Below are 17856 nucleotides of genomic sequence, written 5' to 3' on the forward strand. Positions count from 1 at the left end.
TGACTGACGTCAAATGTATATACTGAGTGATCTCATCGTTTTCAGTTGAATGTGTCAAGAAGAAAAACACAAAGGTTGGCATCAGGTAAGCAACTGTGCTGACAATCAAGGAGCTCAGCAGAAGTTTCAGTGGTTGCTTGATCCTTTCTCCGTGAAGTGGGCACACCATGCAGTAGATGAAAAATGTGTTCATTGCGAATTTGAAAAAAAGAAGAGGCCCGTTCAAGCAAACCCATGTTGAATGATCCATCTTCCCGGTATGTGTTGTTTTTACTTTGGTATCTTCAGCCTGCTGTGATGCGCCTACAGGAAAGACAATGAGGCAATGTGACTCAGTGCAGTGTAACAAATCTACAGTATTTGCATCACATGCAAATAGAATATGAAAATATTAATGTGAAATAACCTAAAAATCACCTAATGTTTGTTTTTGTTTTTGTTTTTTTGTTGTTGTTGTTGTTTTGTTTTGCCATTGTAATGCTTTTCCTGCACTTTGCATGTTTGGTGAAGACAATATTCAGATATAATGTAATATCAGAGTTTTTGGTTTAACAATATGACATACAGTCTGCAAGTTGAGTTCTAACTGTTAATAGATACACTACTGAGCATAATTAGTCTATGAGTAATCAGTGTAATTTGTCATAAACTATTAATTTTATCCTTTCAGAATATGCTGCACATAAATGTTATATAAATGCTAGGGAAAGCTTAGGTGCTGTGTTGCCAATATTACATTTAGCAATGACTTACAAGTAACTGAAATATGATCTGTGCTGGAATCAAAAAGAATTTCAAGACTTGTGGAGCTTTTAAAGAGACAAATAATAGTTTTCTTTGTTCAGCAATCAACAAACTTTATTATTGCCCTTTGTCATGTTGAAATTAGCTGACAAACAAATATAAAGCTGTTGTAAAAAGTTTACTCTTTTGATGATATATCAATAAAATCATAAAATGCAAATATTGGCATAAGTTGCAAATAAGTTGCCGTGCAGAAATATATTGACAGTGAAACAAGCAAAAAAAAAAAAAAAAAATGCACAGTGATTGAATCTGTGGGTGTGGTTTGTAATTGTAGAGAATTTGCAAATACAATACAATGGCTCTGTTAGACATTAATGTTGTACACACAGAGGACGAAATTAATTTTCGGTTTGGAAACAGCAACATATAACATATAGATCCACATTGTAGAAAAAGTAACAGAAATGTGTCACATTATGTCAACAAAAAAGTCCAAATGAATTATAAAAACAAGACTGTTTATAGGACTCAAGTCCACAAGAATGGCAGCAGTATAAATCATGCTGAGTAGACCAAATGCAGAAGATGATAGGGTTGCTATTCTTCTTTATCCAGTTGAAAAAAGCTTTGAAACTAAATTTAAGCCAAACAGAACATGTCAAACAAGTGGCCATTCTTAAATTAAATAGAAATGAAGCTCATGTAAAATCCCAGCTATCAGTTCTGAGTTAAACCAAAGTGGAAGATGAAACTGAAGTTTGAAGTCCTTCATGTGTGAGGTGTTAGATCTCTCAGCTGTCTTTAATAAGCACTGTTTTCATCTTCATCCATTGTTGTGTTCTTTCTTTTAAAACCTCAAAGTTTTTCTTTTTCTTTAAAAAACAAACACTCTGCTCAGTGTTGTAGATGTGTGGTATTTTCATTGCATGTAAAAAAAAGATTGGAAGGTACACCACAAAGTCCATGTTACATAATATCAGTCATTTTGTACATTTTACTATTTGTGATTATGTGAGATAAAAAAAAATCTCACACACTTACACTGACTCCATCTCACACTGGCTGTTAAAAATAGAGGAGGATCCGTGGTGATTGGGGGTGATTTAGCATAGCTGGAATCTGCAAAACATTCACATCCTTATGATAACACTGCAAAAACTGAAATCTAAGTAAGATTAAAAATCTTAAATTGAGTACACATATGCTTATTTTTTTTAAAGGTAAGATAATTCTTAGCTTTTATGCCAGAGAATTCCTCTCGTTTTAAGAGTATTTTTATTTGTTTTGGGAAGTTTTGACAAGCCAAATTTTCTTGTTCTGTTGGCAGATAATTTAACTCTTTTTAAGTAACATTTACTTAATTTTTGTATATTTTTTTCTTGTTTTTTAAGGCTGAGTTTTTGCAGTGAAGACTGTGCTTCCCAGCTCAGTGGATTACAGCAGGACAATCCTGTGTGCCGCACAGGGCAACTAAGATCTGTATGGTGTGCCATCATCACATCAAGAGTCTGCCATGACCAGCTCAAGTTCCACATATGAACCCTGTTGAAAAGTGCTGGAATGACATCACAAGGAAGACAGATAATCACAGACCATCAAGCAAAGCTGAGCAGTTTGATTTTTTGCAGAAAGAGTGGGAGAAAAGTTACGAAACAGCAGTTTGAGCAGTGAACTCTTATTTTTTTTCCAGAGATGAATGAAGTATAGTTACAGTATTAGCTCTTCACTCTGTCATCTGTGCTGGATGACGTTTCATATCATGAATTACAGTGCCAATGCCAAGCTGTGCTTTCAGTGTCTTCCAGACTCTGGCTGCCCTCTGCCTGAACATTGATTGACCAATGCTCAGGTTAATTGTGGTGCCTGTTGTATACAGTGAAGCTACAGTAAAGGAGACAAAGCTCGTGCAACAAAAGTGTGAGAATAAGATGGTGAAAGCTGATTCATAGAGATTGAAAATGAGGTAAGTAAGACAGAGTACTCCTTCCATGATTCCAGTGACGGCGACCCTTATCTGACTTTGCAACCTTGGAGTGGTGAAGATGCTGCCACTCTTTGCCATGCTTTTCACATGCTTGTGCAGGTAGTGTGCTGTGGAAAAGCTGCAGGTCATCATGACAAAACAGCAGATAAATATTTGCACTTCAGTAATGGTGAAACAAACGTTGCTAAAATAAGACAGTTCCTTAATGCTGAGTCTTGTAAATGTTCCATTGATGTGAATCCATCTGGACTTTAGGACATCTGCAACACTGACAGAGCAATTTAGCAAAAAGGAACTCCCATCAAAAATCAAAAGCGCGTAGATGACAGATTTGATGTTCTTCTTTACCCAGATTAAAAGGGCTCGATGTGCAGGAACGATCTGAGTGTAGTAATATAAATTCAGCCAAACATAACATGCCATGCTGTTGTGAGCATAGAACTCTGCAGTAATCAACATCACTACTGTCATTTGAAGGTTAGATTGGTCCCTAAACACAAAATAGAATGAAACTAAAGAGAGAAAATAAAAAATGGAACAGCAAACAATAATTCCCAGCAGTATCTTCACGGGCAGTTTGAGTTTTTGCCTGCTGCCAAACGGGGACATCAGACAACATGCAAATAAGATGTTCATAGCAATATTAAAAAAGAAGAGCGGAGTGTTGATCAATACGAACACCCGCTCACCCATGTCTATGAGCTGAAGCTCCATTGTGGCTTTAGAGAATGAAAATTTCAGAACATCGTTGTGTCTCTGTGTTAAGGTCTTGTCCACACAAGCCTTTTTAGAGACCTTTAAGAAAAACAGTGTAAATGGACTAAGAGAGTCATTGTCAAAATGTAAACAAGACTGCCCACAGAAAGGTACTGGAACGAATTTCATTACAGCACGGTGGTGACATATATATTTACATAAATGCAAAAAGTTGCAAACATGTTTATGGATCCTTTGAAGTTTGTCACATTTATTACGTGTTAGTCTCGTTTATACATACAAAACAATGATCACAGAACCAGATGTCTGCGCAGGAAGCATTACTTCATTCAAATAATTCCCACAACACAATTTGTTGCCCAATATGTCAACAGCACCAGACTGAAGGTAGACCAGTTGATTTAAGCGCTTACTTTTATCATTATATATAGCACATTTAAAATGAAAATAAAAGTTCTTCACAAATAATTACAAGAAAATCTAAAACATAAAAAAAGGTAGTTAAAAATGAGGCCTTTTATAGCCGTTTGCTGAAAGAGATCACAGAGTCCGCAAATTTTTTAAGTTTAGAGGAAGAGTTCCAGAGAGAGGGAGCTAATAAAGCAAAGGCCCTGCTGTCCTTAGTCTTTAACTGTGAGGGCTTCACAACCAGCAGACACTGATCGTATGACCTCAGGGACCTTCTGGGGTCATGTGCTTGCACCAGAACTGTTTCATCTCCAGGTCATACTATTGTAATTCATTTTAAAAGAAAATAGTTGAAAAAGGTTACCAAGACTTTCTAATCCACTGAAGGATAGTTAATTCTCTAATAAACTCACTGTTTTGAGGGACATTGTGCTGCAGATAGTCGAATATGCCCTGCTCGAACACACTTAACTCAAAAAAATGAATCATTGTCAGAACAATGCAGGCTGTTGCCTGCAATAAATTTGGATCAGGGATTTTAGAGCAGGCAAACATCTGAAACTTGCAGGACAGTGGCCTTTAAGGGACAAAGTTGAATAGCTCTGTTAGAAAAACAGTACAATGTGTTTAAAAATACACAGTATACACTATATAATTAAATATTTCCATTCTAACTTGTGCCTAAAGACTTTTCCACCTTCTAAAAGTTTGTCAGAATGCCCAAATATAGCTGTGAATGAAGTGTTGCAAGAAAAAAAGCCAAAGACAACCACACTGAAACCTATTTTAACACACCAGTGTGTGAAAAATGTGATCCATGAAGAAGGGACCTCCAAGACGAACATCTCATCTTTGTTGAGAGTTGAATGTTTTGGTCTTTGCCTTCAGAATTCTAAGATGAAATTCAGTATTCATTGTTTGATGGAAAGTGACGAGCTGTCACAGCTCAGATGCAAGCTGCACTAATATGATTATGAGTTCACCGCCTCTATGTTTCACAGGTGGGCTAAGGTTGCAGGGCAGGTTCGTTCTTTCACAAAATCTTCCTCCAATAGCCTTCAAACTGCAGATAAAAAACATTGCCCTGTTTTGGAAAAAGTGTTTTTTAAATAGTGCCCTAATTGCAAATACAAATTATTAGAGATTAATAGAGAACTGATGAATAATTAGACTAATGGGTTGAGTGAGGGCTGTTTAATTATTTTTAAAACACCTAAATTCATTTGACCTCTTGCTGAATATTGCATACCTTAGTTATTTACAAGTTAATTACAGCCGGTTAATCTGTTTTTTCCCCCAGTCACCCCGTCTTCTCATGTTGTACTTTTAACAATGTGATGATGTTTGTGGTAACAGCTGCAAAACTGAGACATCTGGAGGGCCCAAACTCTAAAACAAAAGGAAACTTTACAGCGATAATGTACATTACACCAGCTCCAGATTTGGGTCCCAGTAGTTCAACAATAAGTTCTATGTGGTCTCTGTTTTGTTTCCATCACAAAATAAGAGCTTAAAGTGACTGACAAAGCAAAGACTGAGAGAAGATTATGTTCAACATTTTTATTTAAATAAGCACATCTGACTAAAACGCCAGTTTCAACACACCACATAACCACAGAGGAAGAAAATACTCTTAAAATAATCCATGACAGAAGCAGCTAATTATGATACATCTTTACATTCAAACAAATTATAACAGTTATAATTGTTCTGGTAGGCAGATAATCATTTCTCATTTACACTTCACAAAAACACTTCCTATCCTATTTCATTGTGTCTTACACGAACATACGTTTAAGGCCACAGGTTTTTCCCGCTAATGTCTGTACGTGTGAGTGAATCAGACAACCTTTATGCTACATGTGGACAAATTGGACATATACGAAATAAATAACATCCGGTTACACATCTCTTATCAGCATGAAGCCGGACTTTGTGCATTCTTTAGTGGTTAGTTGTAAAAATCCTCGACTTTAATCAGCAGAGATTGTTTCCAGATCACAGCAGTGGCACCAACATTCATATCTCAGCCCTATCAGTGTTTTTGCATGTTCCGGTCTGTTTGCTACACACCACTCATTACTGCTGTGGATTGTGTATTTCATATTCCAGTTGAGCACAATGGTAACATCCTGCATTTATTTATCCCTGTGCACTAATGCAGTGTTGTTATTATCCATCCGCAATGATCCTGTCAACAGGAAAGTCAGATATGATGTTAACTGTAACAGATCACCGGCCTTCACACGCAAGCTGAGAACCAGCTGATGCTTTTAAGGCAGGAAAAACACATTAAACACTAAAGCAGCAAGGTACACATGAGTTGAAGTAAATGAATCAAAACATGCAAAAACGCTGAAATGGTCACAAGGGAACACATTTCACTTGCAAAACCATGCTCTTATATAATATGCAGACACAATCACACACACACATTTACATATTTAGTTTGCAACCCTGATTTTTAGATGTTCCGATTAGTTTAAAAAAAAAACAAAAAAAACAGCTCAGCTCCACATATCTGCATCACCACACATCAACATTTGTCAGTCTGTAGTGAAGCTCTGACGGTGCGTGTGTGTATGTGCATGTGCACAATGGAGCATTTAAAAGTAGTCTCTTCTCCGTGAATCGTCACTGATGAAAGAGGGGTTCCACTGCGCGGGGTAGATGCATGAATGGCGAGATCCTGGCAGACCTGTGAACGGATACAGCCCATTTCTGTCCAGGTCTGAGTTGCGCAAAGCAGGCTGAGGAGAAATGGTGCACAGAGAGAGACAATTAGGTGCACAATGAATATAAGTGTATGCTAGTCCAGATAAACTCCTTATCAAAGGCAGGCCAACACAAAAAAAGCCTAATGATTAATTTAAACAAAGAAAACCAGCACAGAAGCAGAAAAAACAAAAGGAAAAGTCTGGGTAGTCTGGGTAATTTTTTTCAGAATTACCCAGACTAATAGATTGACTACTTATAAAATGTGCTCCGCTTTCATTTAGCATCACTTGCAACTGTTTTGTGCAGCACAAAATCAGATCCTTTCAGCATCTGATCAAAAAAACTAAAAAGGATGTTTTAAGTAGCAGCAGTTTCATTGTCGTTACATCCACCATGTGTCACAACTGGGATAAGGTTTTGCCTTGCGGTGACTTTTCTCCCTAAACCAGTATTATGCAGATTGTTTGTCTTTTGTCTCTTTCATGAACAGAACTTTGTCTTGGAAGGGTTTTAAAACACTAATAATGCATTATGCAAACTTACTGCCATGTTTATCATTCAGCAGTTTACCTCACTGTATCCATCCATTTCCATCTTATTTCTGTGAATAAAAATGTTTAAAACATGAAATGTCTGCGAGGTGCTTTGATGTCATCTTTGTTTTGTTTTGTTTTGTTTTTCCAAAAGGACTGGCATCTTTGCTGTTGATGTAATATCTCCTTGATAAAAAGTATAATGGAAAGAGGCAGCAGCAGTACATCTTTTTATTCAGAAATGCTTTTAACTGTTTCCAGTGTTTAGTATCATTGCAATGTTCACTTAAAGACTCCCAAAAGCTGCAATGAGAGTCATAGTTTGATCTTTCTTGAGAAAAGCAGAACTTATAGGTAACAAGTCTTGCTAACAGCCTTGCACCACTTCACCCATCTAGTTTCTTTAAGGATGCATAGGCATTATTCAACACAGTAGAAAGAACTGGTTTAAAGAACAGTTTGAAATTCACATTATAATTTCTGAGTTATTAAAGCAGAAACAAGGTAGTTTCCCCCCTCCCCTTTTCTATTCTTTTCTCTCTCTTGCTTGTTTATAGTAAATAAACATTACACGCCATACTTACAGAGTAGTAAATGTCTGTCATCTGCAGCAGATTCTTTGTGCTGCCATTCTCTTGCATCTCTATAGTCTCCCTGCCCCACTCCATGGATATCCGGTTATTTTTTGGGAAGTCTGCATACGGGGACATCTGCATATCTCCACTCTTGAAGATGATCTTATTGATGTCATTTTTGTCTTTCCTAAAAGAGCAAATATTTTCAAATAAAAATGTCAATCAATTTTGATTAATAAATTCAGATTATTACACCTTCTTTACAGTGTAGGATTCTACTATATTAAAAAAAGGCCATATTTTACGTCTTATTAGACACAGAGAACTTTTCATGTTGACAATGAGAGCTGTCTTACTTGCAGCAGGTGACAATGAGAGCGATTATGAGGATGAGGAGCAGACCACCCCCTGCAGGTGACACCACAACCGCAATAAGCTTGTAAACTGTGAAGTCAGACAAGGAAGCATTTGATTCTGCATTTATAAAAACACACATTCAAAGATAAAGAATTATAAAAACTTCTGTTCAAGCTGACTTACAATTTCCACAATTAAATCCTCCAAATCCAAACATGCACCTGAAAAGTGGAAACAGAAGTTTTAGTGGGATGCAGTACTTAAGTTGGACCAGATTCAGAAGAAAAGTGAGGTAAATCACACTTACGGGATGCAGGTGCCATTTTCCAGCTTGTAGCCATCCCCGCATTCTGAAACAAGTTTTGGTTTGAGTCAGTATTACCGTTATCACTTACAGCATGTCAACTAATTTCTTATTAAATACACTTGATTCAGCAGCTTCATTTTATAATCCTAATTGAAAAAAGGAGCTCACCTAAGCAGGATAAGTCATCAGGATTGTGTTTGTAATATCCATGGTGACACTGGCAGTAGGACGTGCCAGCGCTGTCTGTGCAGGTGGAGCGCTCTTTATCACACTGAGTTTTCTGAACCTCGCACAAACTTTCCGCTAGAACACAGAATGGAAAGAATCAAAAACAAGTACAACAATCAGATCAGATTAAAAAAACATAGAAAACAATTTATGTCTTGAATACTTCCTCATGACTTCCTCAATGACATATAAATATGCAGTGCATATTTATATGTCATTGTATCACTCACTCTATATTCATGCTATGAAATATATCAGCTGTTTAATTTTTTTTTACACTTTTGAATGATATTTTCTCAACTATGTTGAACTTCAGAATTTTTATTTATAATTAAAGGGCGCACTCTGGTGGCTACTATCTACAACTACTACTACTAATAGGCTGCCTTTATAGTTTATAGAAGATCCAGAGTGTAAAAGTGGGTCCCAAAGGGGCAAGTTTTAGGTGTACAAGCCACCCGGTGTCTAGTGTAAACTGCCCCATTACTGGGGCAAACTTCAGGTGGCCAAGTACACGTGAATGCAACATATAATATGCTGTGCGGGTGCTTAAAGCACAGCAGAGGATGAAGAGTTTTTTTAGCATGATAAAAAAATAAATATGCAGTCAAGTATTTTTGTCTTGTTTAAAGATATATAATATCACAATGTGCAGGTTGACCCATAAAGTGTGACATTTCTGGATAAATTAACATCTAAGCTTAAGTGAGGAAATACCGCTGGTAAACTATACCAGCAAGCTGAGAAGACATAGCTGATCCTGACCTGTCAGCGCCACTATGCCAAGCATAATGAGTAAACACTGGCCAAGTTTTGATTTGGCATTAAAGTGATTGCCTTTCCTTTGATCAATGAAGTACATCAGGTATTCTTTAATTTAGTGAGGTTTTTTTTATTTAGTACTAAATAAAAAACTTTGATAAAACAACATCACTGCCTGCTTCTAAAACCGGTCTGTATCTCTGTGTTTGCATTAACTGTGTTGAAACAAACGCTGTTTATTTGAATGCTGTTCATTCTGATTAACTTACTGTGGTAAGAATAGTGGTAAGAGAGCACGATTCGGCTCTGGGTTACTGAAGAGCTTCGGTTGGAGAGAGACATCTGGATGCTGTCGTTGACATCAGCATTTGTCACATCAGTGGAGATGGAAAACATGTTGACAACTGAGATGCGAACTTCTCCGTGCTCCCTGATTTTACTGAGGCTTTGAAAGTCAATTAGGCAGAGTTAGAAATGCTGCTTCTATTCATGCTTACAATAAAAAAATGTGGATAAACTAAAAAGTTCAGTACAAAAGCCGAGAGCCGCCATGCTTTCTTTCCCCTCTTCATAACAGGATCAGTTCTCTTGTTATTTAATCAGATTTGTAGTCAGTTCAACTGAGAATTTAGAGACCCAAATAAACCTCGCATGCATATCTTTGAACTGTTGGAGGAAGCTGAGAGACACCCTCCCGCCTCCCAAGCTGCAAACTGCACAGAAAATGTTTCCTCTCAGAAACATACCTGCTGGTAATATAGTAGATATATCAACAAAGCTTTGTTTTCATTGTACAAAAATAAAACTAAATTATTTTTGGCCGCACGTACATTAATAAATTACATTGGCTTTTACTGATTGTGTCTGTGGTTTACTGGGAGCAGTGCTGGTTTCCGGTCTAAAAGGTGCAGGAATCAATAACCTGCATGCTTTGGCTGCAGCAGTCTGCTGCTGAAGGAGCTCTGCGGGGCTGTCAGTGTTCAGGAGGAGTGTGTTCAAGTGGGGAGGTGGACTGTCCTTAAACATGGATGCTTAGCCATTATCTTCTTATCTCCTACCACTTCAACTGGTGGGATCCAGGGGACATCCCAGTACAAAACTATTCTGTACAAGGAAGCCTCATACAGTCAAAACAGCAATGTACACAAGCTGATATCAGATCATGAAACATCTATCGCTGATATATACATTTGGCTTTACTTCCATCCAGTTTGAAGAAGGCTGAAATTGTGATGTGCCAATCACTCATACTCTGAATTACATTTAAAACCCCTCCCCAGCTGTCATGGGGTCTATTTGGATCCATTAAATCAGGTGTAACACATTTAACCAGCTTATGATGTTGAAAAAACAAGATAAATGCAAGACAGATCCAGTTTTCCCAATAAAATCGTCCTTGTTATCTTGAGAAAATAATTAAAAATAACAGTAGTTGAGCATGGCAACCCTCTGCTTCCACAGTTTAGTAATTCAACAGACTTACTTTTTGTTCAGTGTCGAGCGACTATATCCTCGAAGAACCGACAAGGATACGTTGAGCTGCAGCGAGGACAGAAGAGTTTGTATAAGACAAAAACCCACATAATGAGCAGAGAAGTTGGCGTGAGGTGAGCTTGCTCTCACCAGATGCATGAGCTCTCCCTGGATGTCGTGCACAGCGTAGCTCCTGATCGAAGAGTCGTGTCTGTTAAAACTGAACGTTCCTAGAAATGTCTTTGCTATGGAAGAAGAAAAGGCCTGCGGTCAGTAAACTCAAATAATATGGAGAAAAAATAGGACTTGATTGCATTGTAGTGCTACCTTTGGTGCATGTGCGCCCATCCTTCAGATCAAAGCCAAGTGGACACTCACAGCTGAAGGAACCTTGTGTGTTAATGCATGCGGACCCAGTGGGACAGCGGTACTTCTCACACTCATTCACATCTAATAACACAACACATGCAAGTATTTTTCAGTATTATGTCATAAACCTCGATGTTCTTTTAAAGGTTCTTGGGCTCTCACTGCAGTAAGACAGCTGAGGCGACGTTATAAAAGAAAGCTCACCCAGGTTGCAGGTCGGTCCTGTCCAGGCCTGCTGACAGTGGCAGGTGTACTCTGGCCCTTTATAGCTCACACACATCCCTCCATTCATGCAGGGGTTTGACACACATGGGTTTGCTGAAGCCCAGAGAAGGGATAACATGTTTTACTATGAAGGCATAAAGAACACAATGCTTCTCCTCCCTTTCAATGAGAGCTTTTTGCATATTTTTTAATACTCAATTCTAGTATTTTTGCCTCCAATAAGCCAGGGTCATTGGCAATGTTTGTAGTTTGTACCTCTTTCAGCAACATTAGAAAAGTAAAAAAAAAAAGAGCACAAATTGTGCAAATCCAGATCATTTTGTGCCATTTCAACAGACTGCACTCATACCACAAAACAGAACATTCACAGCAGCATTGTCAGCTTCAAACTCGCTTATTCATACCTTCTCAGATCAGAGGACTTTAATCTATAGTGATCTGCATTAAGTCTGAGTTACTTTTCAAAAGGACGAGAATTTATGCTACATGCATTAATGTTGGGACTGATTTCTATTCATGTCAGAGGAGTGTATTGTTGGCCAAGGCAAAACCTTTTCTAAATTGCCAAGATCTCGACACAGCCTTCCATGCTTATGACCTCAAGACTTGACTGCTGTAACAATCTGTATGTCAGAGTCTCTAAGTCCTCTTTCAGCTGCCTTCAGCTTGGGCAAAATGCAGCTTCCTGCCTTTAAGGTTGCCCCACCAGCTTCTACCAAACAAGTAGCAAGATCTAGATATAAACAGCGGGCGACCGAGCTTTAGCAGCTGCTCTGATGCTCTGGAATACGCTGCTCCACGACCTGCAGCTTATCTCAGATCTGGTACTTTTCAGCTCTAAACTAAAAACCTACTTTTTTACGACTGTTTTTATTACTCAGTGATGTGGTGACACTTTTATCTGATTTTACTCTATTATTCTGTTTACATCAATGAAAGCTTTCATTTGCTTAACTATAATGCTGACATTTGTCAACACTTTGAAAGTTATTTCTCTCTCTCTCTCTCTCTCTCTTATCTTTAATTTTTTTTTTAAATCCATTCAAAAAGTTCATTTAGCTACAGAGAGTGTTCCCATCATTAATAATTTCATTAAACCTTTGTTTCACAACCAAACAAACTATCAGTCCTGCTATAAAAAAAAACACAAAAAACACTCACTCTCACTTGGTGGCACCTTGGTGGTTTGGGCATCCATAGGCAATGTTGTCGCCACCACCTCTGTAGCTCCTCCGTCTGGCTGTTTCTTGGTGGTGTGCAGAGCCTCTGTACTCCTGGTTGGAGGGCTGCGGATGTAGGTGGCTGTGGTGTCCTGGCTGCGAGCTGTGGTGATCCTCTGATTTACGGTGCTTGTTTCTGTCTCTAAGGTGCTGGATCTGGTGGGGTTAGCCATTCCTGTGGAGGGGCTCTGGGTTTGGCTGGGTGACACAAAGTGAGTTGGATGTGGTGCAGAGGTCTGCCAGTCTGGAGTGGAGACTGTGGTGGAAGGTTCATTGTATGGTACAGTAGCTTTTGCAGGGGAAGCTGAAGTATACTCAGTAAAGATGCTACTTAGACTTAAGGACAATGTTGTGGGTGAAGGAGGGGTTGTAGATGGAATGGTGGTGGTTGTGAAGAACATCGCTCTGGATGTGTCTTCCTCTGTTATCTGTGATCTGTTGAAATGAACATGGATAAATTAAATCTGAGGACATATTCATTCTAATGGCTACTACGTCTTTACAGCTATTTCATAACTTGTTTACCTTTCTGTAACTGTGACTGGTAGAGTTGTTTGCACGATACCAGTAACCATTGGCGTGTCTGTCAGAGAGTCATTGATCTCAGATGTACTGGTACTGGCAGTGGAGGGCACTGCGGTTAGACCCAGACCTACACTATCTTCGCTGGTCTCAGAGGAAACCACCTCAGTAGCTTTGTGGTTCTGAGTGCTGGACCTGTGGGAAGACTCTGTAGAAGTTCTAACACTTGAGCCCGACCCCTGATCTGTCCCAGACACATTTGCAGGAACTCCAGCAGGTGAGATGGAAGGAGGAGTGGAAGACACAGACACATCTGATTGGTCAGTGCTGGGCTCTGAAACCCTGAGAGGTGGGGTTGAGTCAGATGTTTCCTGCGAAGTTGAAGAGCGTTCATGCTGGGTGACATTCGGTTGTCCACTTAAACTTTGGGTTCCACTGGCCCCTGCTGGGCTCCCAGTTTCTGAGAAGGTCTGTGTCACATGCTGCTCTGTTGTTTCTCTCCCAATATTCCTTGTGGACGGAGCACTTTGAGTAAAACCCTCAGTCTCTGCAGGCCTGGGAGGAATAGCCCAGGTAGAGGAAGGCTGATGGGAGATGGAGTCCTCTGTAAAAGCAGATGAAGTGTTGTTGGAGGAAGACGTAACAGACAGCAGAGTCCTCTCCCCAGCACGGCTGATGGTGGTTGTGTATGTGCCGTCAGTGAGGTTGGCTTTTTGCGACACCGAAGATGTAGCGTCCCCTACTCTGAGAGTGGTATCTGGGCTGTCCTGTGGCAAGGTTTCAGCGTGGGGGAAGCGTGGGATCTGGTCTGTGTTAGTGAAGACCTTCCAGTCGCTGCTACTACTACTACTGATACTACTAATACTACTGGTACTACTGCTATTATCACTGCTACTAATGCTGCTGCTGGCCTCCGTGGCTGTTAGGATGTTGGAGGTAAGTGGGTCAGTTGACACATTTGTGGACTCGGGAGATCTGTGACTTGTTTCTGTGAAGATTTTTGTCTGCTCAGTGTCTGTGGATAAAAAAAAAACAAACAAAATATATAAATATGATTTATTTTAGAAAGACAGTGAACTATTTTCAAAAGAAATTCTCACAAATAATAAAAAAGACTTTTAGGCTTATTTGTATGATAAATCACCTCTCATTGCGCTACACAGCAGTTTAAGCTGTAACCAGTAGAGAGTGCTAATCCGGCTGCATTCACGCTGCTCAGGATTCAGTGAGAAGATGCTGTCAGAGCAGAGCTCGCTGGATGAGCAGTGAGTTTTGGGTGGGGAACGACTGGCAGCCAGCTTGTCTACTCTAACAATGGCTTGAAATCCTAAATATGGAAGTGACAGTCTCTGCTGGGAATCAGCTATTTCCTTCCTAAAGCTGAGTGAGCACCAGCAGAAAACTGAAAACTCAGTCGGTGTGTATTCATGTCCAGAGCTCTTTATTGGTCTGATTCACAGAACCCCTGACAATGGATCCTCAAATACTCATCATCTATTATACTAAAGAACTGCTTTATTTGCGGTAAAGCTATTGCTGTTCACTTGCACAAGCTATAAACCATGCTTATTTACAATTTCTTCACTACTTTTTATTTTGGATCACAACGTTGCCCACCTGACAAGTATAAGTCAATTGTTACCAATGTTTCAGCTCTTGTTTCTAAACAGACTAATCAGAAGTCTTAAAGTATCAGGAGTCCATAAACAAAAGTCAACTGAGCAACAGTTTGGAGTGTGAGGTCTTCCTCTGCAGATCTCAGATGCTGTGTGTTGTCTGACAGCTTCTCATCTGGCTGCTCTCCAGGGCTGGAACAACAACTCAGAGGATGAGCATCGCTGCCACCAACAGCCACCATCCAAAACTAATAGAAAGGAGGGTTCAGCTGCAGAACAGCCTCTCCACTGGGAGTCTGTGAGGAGAACTGGGCCACCAGACTATTTTTCTCTTTTCACTTCCTCTGCATGTGCCTCTCTCATTATTTCATTTTGTCTTTCTGGATCCAGTCTGGGCAACAAAACTCAACTGGAACGTGGTGCTGGCAACGACTGATAGACATTCCCAGATCATCTGCTGTTTATCTTTTTACTGTTAACGCAGTTGTCAGTTTCCTTCAGAAACTCTGGGCCTCGTATATTAACGTCACACAACATATTCATGGGTTCGTATGACAGGATAGCAGCGCTGCAAACAGATTACTTGTGGTGTTTGTTGCAAAGGAATTCTGCTGTGATCATAAAGCTGTGACATTAAATCATTTCATCCTTATCTTCTCTCAGCAGCATCCATGCCTTTGAGCAAAGCTCCAGTGTGGGAGCATTAGCATCGAGACTCTGTCTGGGATGGCACCTAAATGGTGTGAAGGAATCAGGGTGGCTCCTGGTGGGAATGACTTAAATCTAATTAAACCCGAACTGGGAAAATAAAACTTAAAAAAACAATATCTTCATCAGACAATTATGAAGGATCCATGTAAATCCTTTAGAATGTAAAATCTTATTTTAAACATAACACACCTTTTAAATACAGCACAAATATCACTACAGTGTAGTACAGAAGAAACACGTAGTGTCATAATTACAGCTTAATGTGACAGTAAGAGCTTTTTCTAACTGTTGACTGCACTGATTTGCAACCATCTTCATATATCAACATATTTCCCTATATACCTTTAGAATATATACCTATACCTTCAACTAGCAAAAGAGAGTAAAAGTATTTTGCTTCCAGCATAGCAACATATGCACCTAAAACACGCCATATGAGAGTTGATACTGTTGCTGGTGTTAAAGCTCCTTTTCCTTTGTTTCATCTCCAGTAGATTAGAATCAACACCAGAGAGGGGAAGCGATCTTTTGGGACATGCTGCAGGCCATAACAAAAGTGTTTTTTCTCATATCACAGCAGATGATGGGCCTTGTGTGCAGGAAATTTGTCCAGAAGCCCCAAAATCCAGTCCAAAGTTCTGCAACTATGAATTGAAAGTATATCAGATGTGGGGTTTTTTTTTTTTTTTTTTTTTTTTTACCCCATGCACTAAATCAAAAATAATAACAAAAATGCATCACAATCCAGCTCCAACATGTCCATGTGCAGCTTCTATTGGTTTTGCACTATTAATTAAGGAAGAGTTGAATGCAGTCTTATAAGTATATATGTTCCATTTCATTTCAAATAGGAATCTAGAAAGTTGCATGATTTAAGTCAACTGAGGATGCCAACCAAACTTAACACGAAAATTGTATAATAAATGGAAAAATTATTAGTGGCTCCACCAGTGTTTTTAGAGAGCAACCAAACTGAATTAAGTTTCCTTAAACCACACGAATAGTTCAATAAACTGGTTAACTCCATTACAGGAGTTGCAGCTTTAACTTAACTCCTGTTTTATTGTAAAGCTTATCTAACTGTTTTGCTTGTCTGAAGTGGTGACATGACACACTCCTGGTCATTTATCTGTTTTTTTAAAACAAACACACACTCCTGAAGTGGCCATTGAACAATAAAAACGCTTCATCTAAGCCAGTAAGGAAATATTCTAATTGTCTAATGACGCATAAAATCAATCTGCATCAACTGGGGGGCAGTCAAAAATAAACATGATCTAATATAACTGAATTATTTGGATGTCATTTTGTGTAATTTGGGCTGCTGGTTGGATAAAAACAGGCAACCAGTAACAGCAAAAGCAGTGTGCATTTTTATTAGACAATTATCAGATCATATAATAAAAGAACTGAATCTGGAATTCAATGCAGTTTTGGTCATGTGTTCTTTTCTGTGTAGAAAAATAAAATATTTCACAATCTAATTTTCCACAACAGAAAATAAACGAAACTAATGAACCCTTCAGCTGCATCCTCCAGGCTCAGCTACAGATCACATAACATAATAAATGAAAAAGCTGTAGCTGGGTTGTATCTGCATGAGAGGTGCAGTTTATTTAACTTTTTAAGTCTACATGTGATTAAAGGCCTCTGGAAGTCCCTTACCGATGTTTGCAGCAGTAGCAGCGTGTGTTTCAGCAGTGTGTGTGAGCAGGAGGCTCCTCTGTGATGGTGATAAACTCTCGCTGGAGTAAGACACTGAAGTTGCGTCGTTTCCCGTCTTACCGAGTTCATCTGTGGCCACTGAATAAGAAAATCCAGCCGTCACTGGATCCGTGCTGTTGTGACTGGGGGTCCCAGCCCCGAGGGGCCGCGGCAGACCCAACAGCAGCACAGACAGCGACAAACCGAGGACGTGATTCACAAACCACGTTTCCATTTTTCAACACCCCGAATTTAGTGGGCGCCGATAGTTTCCGTAAAGTCGAGTAAGTGTTGGGGGATCTCCTGGGGACACCATGGGAGGATCACTCCTGCTTTCAGATGAAGTTTTAATCATAAATGAATATATCCTGGTAAAGAACCGTAGAAGTTCTGCAGCTCAGACGGCGGAGAACGGAAGATAAGGGGGCTGAAGCTGCAGGCTGTTATCACAGCGGAGTAACCCGGGCTCCTCCTCCTCCTCCTTTACACACACACACTGATCTGCCCACACAAAGACACACACACAAGTCCCGTTATTCAACCAAGTAGCTGTTAAGTTTGATTGCAGGTGTCGGAAGCATTTACTATAAATATCTCTTCCCTCCCATCATCTGCCATAACAGAGTGATGGAAAAGTTTCAGAGAAATCAGCAGCATCAGATCAGTCTCTGATCTGGATT

The 17856-nt window shown here is 39.4% G+C and overlaps 1 protein-coding gene across 2 annotated transcripts; it reads right to left on the reverse strand.

Annotated features, from left to right (window-relative positions):
- Positions 1 to 5455: 5455 nt before the first annotated feature.
- heg1 (heart development protein with EGF-like domains 1) lies at positions 5456 to 17563 on the reverse strand. 2 transcript variants are annotated; one of them, XM_079253849.1, is made up of 14 exons: positions 17258 to 17563; positions 13149 to 14160; positions 12565 to 13058; positions 11383 to 11496; positions 11137 to 11259; positions 10960 to 11054; positions 10820 to 10875; positions 9606 to 9781; positions 8515 to 8649; positions 8347 to 8389; positions 8223 to 8260; positions 8039 to 8126; positions 7692 to 7869; positions 5456 to 6606 (listed from the first exon to the last, which is right to left on the reverse strand). In XM_079253849.1, exons 1-14 carry the CDS (start codon positions 17409 to 17411, stop codon positions 6463 to 6465), a joined length of 2850 nt encoding a protein of 949 aa, XP_079109975.1. In that variant the 5' UTR covers positions 17412 to 17563; the 3' UTR covers positions 5456 to 6462. The 2 variants fall into 2 exon arrangements, with proteins under 2 accessions (XP_079109975.1, XP_079109974.1); XM_079253848.1 differs by having other exon boundaries at positions 17138 to 17563.
- Positions 17564 to 17856: the final 293 nt, after the last annotated feature.

Source organism: Telmatherina bonti (assembly GCF_933228915.1).
Source record: "Telmatherina bonti genome assembly, chromosome: 15".
Taxonomy (NCBI): Eukaryota; Metazoa; Chordata; class Actinopteri; order Atheriniformes; family Telmatherinidae; genus Telmatherina; species Telmatherina bonti.

Bases quoted from the DNA above. Each gene is read 5' to 3' on its own strand.
- heg1 (XM_079253848.1), bottom strand. From the start codon at position 17,411: ATGGAAACGTGGTTTGTGAATCACGTCCTCGGTTTGTCGCTGTCTGTG. The intron at 11,497-12,564 runs GTGAGTGTTTTT...TCTGGGCTTCAG, and splicing joins CAAGGTGCCACCAAGTGAGA to CAAACCCATGTGTGTCAAAC. The intron at 8,127-8,222 runs GTAAGTCAGCTT...CTGACTTCACAG, and splicing joins AGGATTTAATTGTGGAAATT to TTTACAAGCTTATTGCGGTT.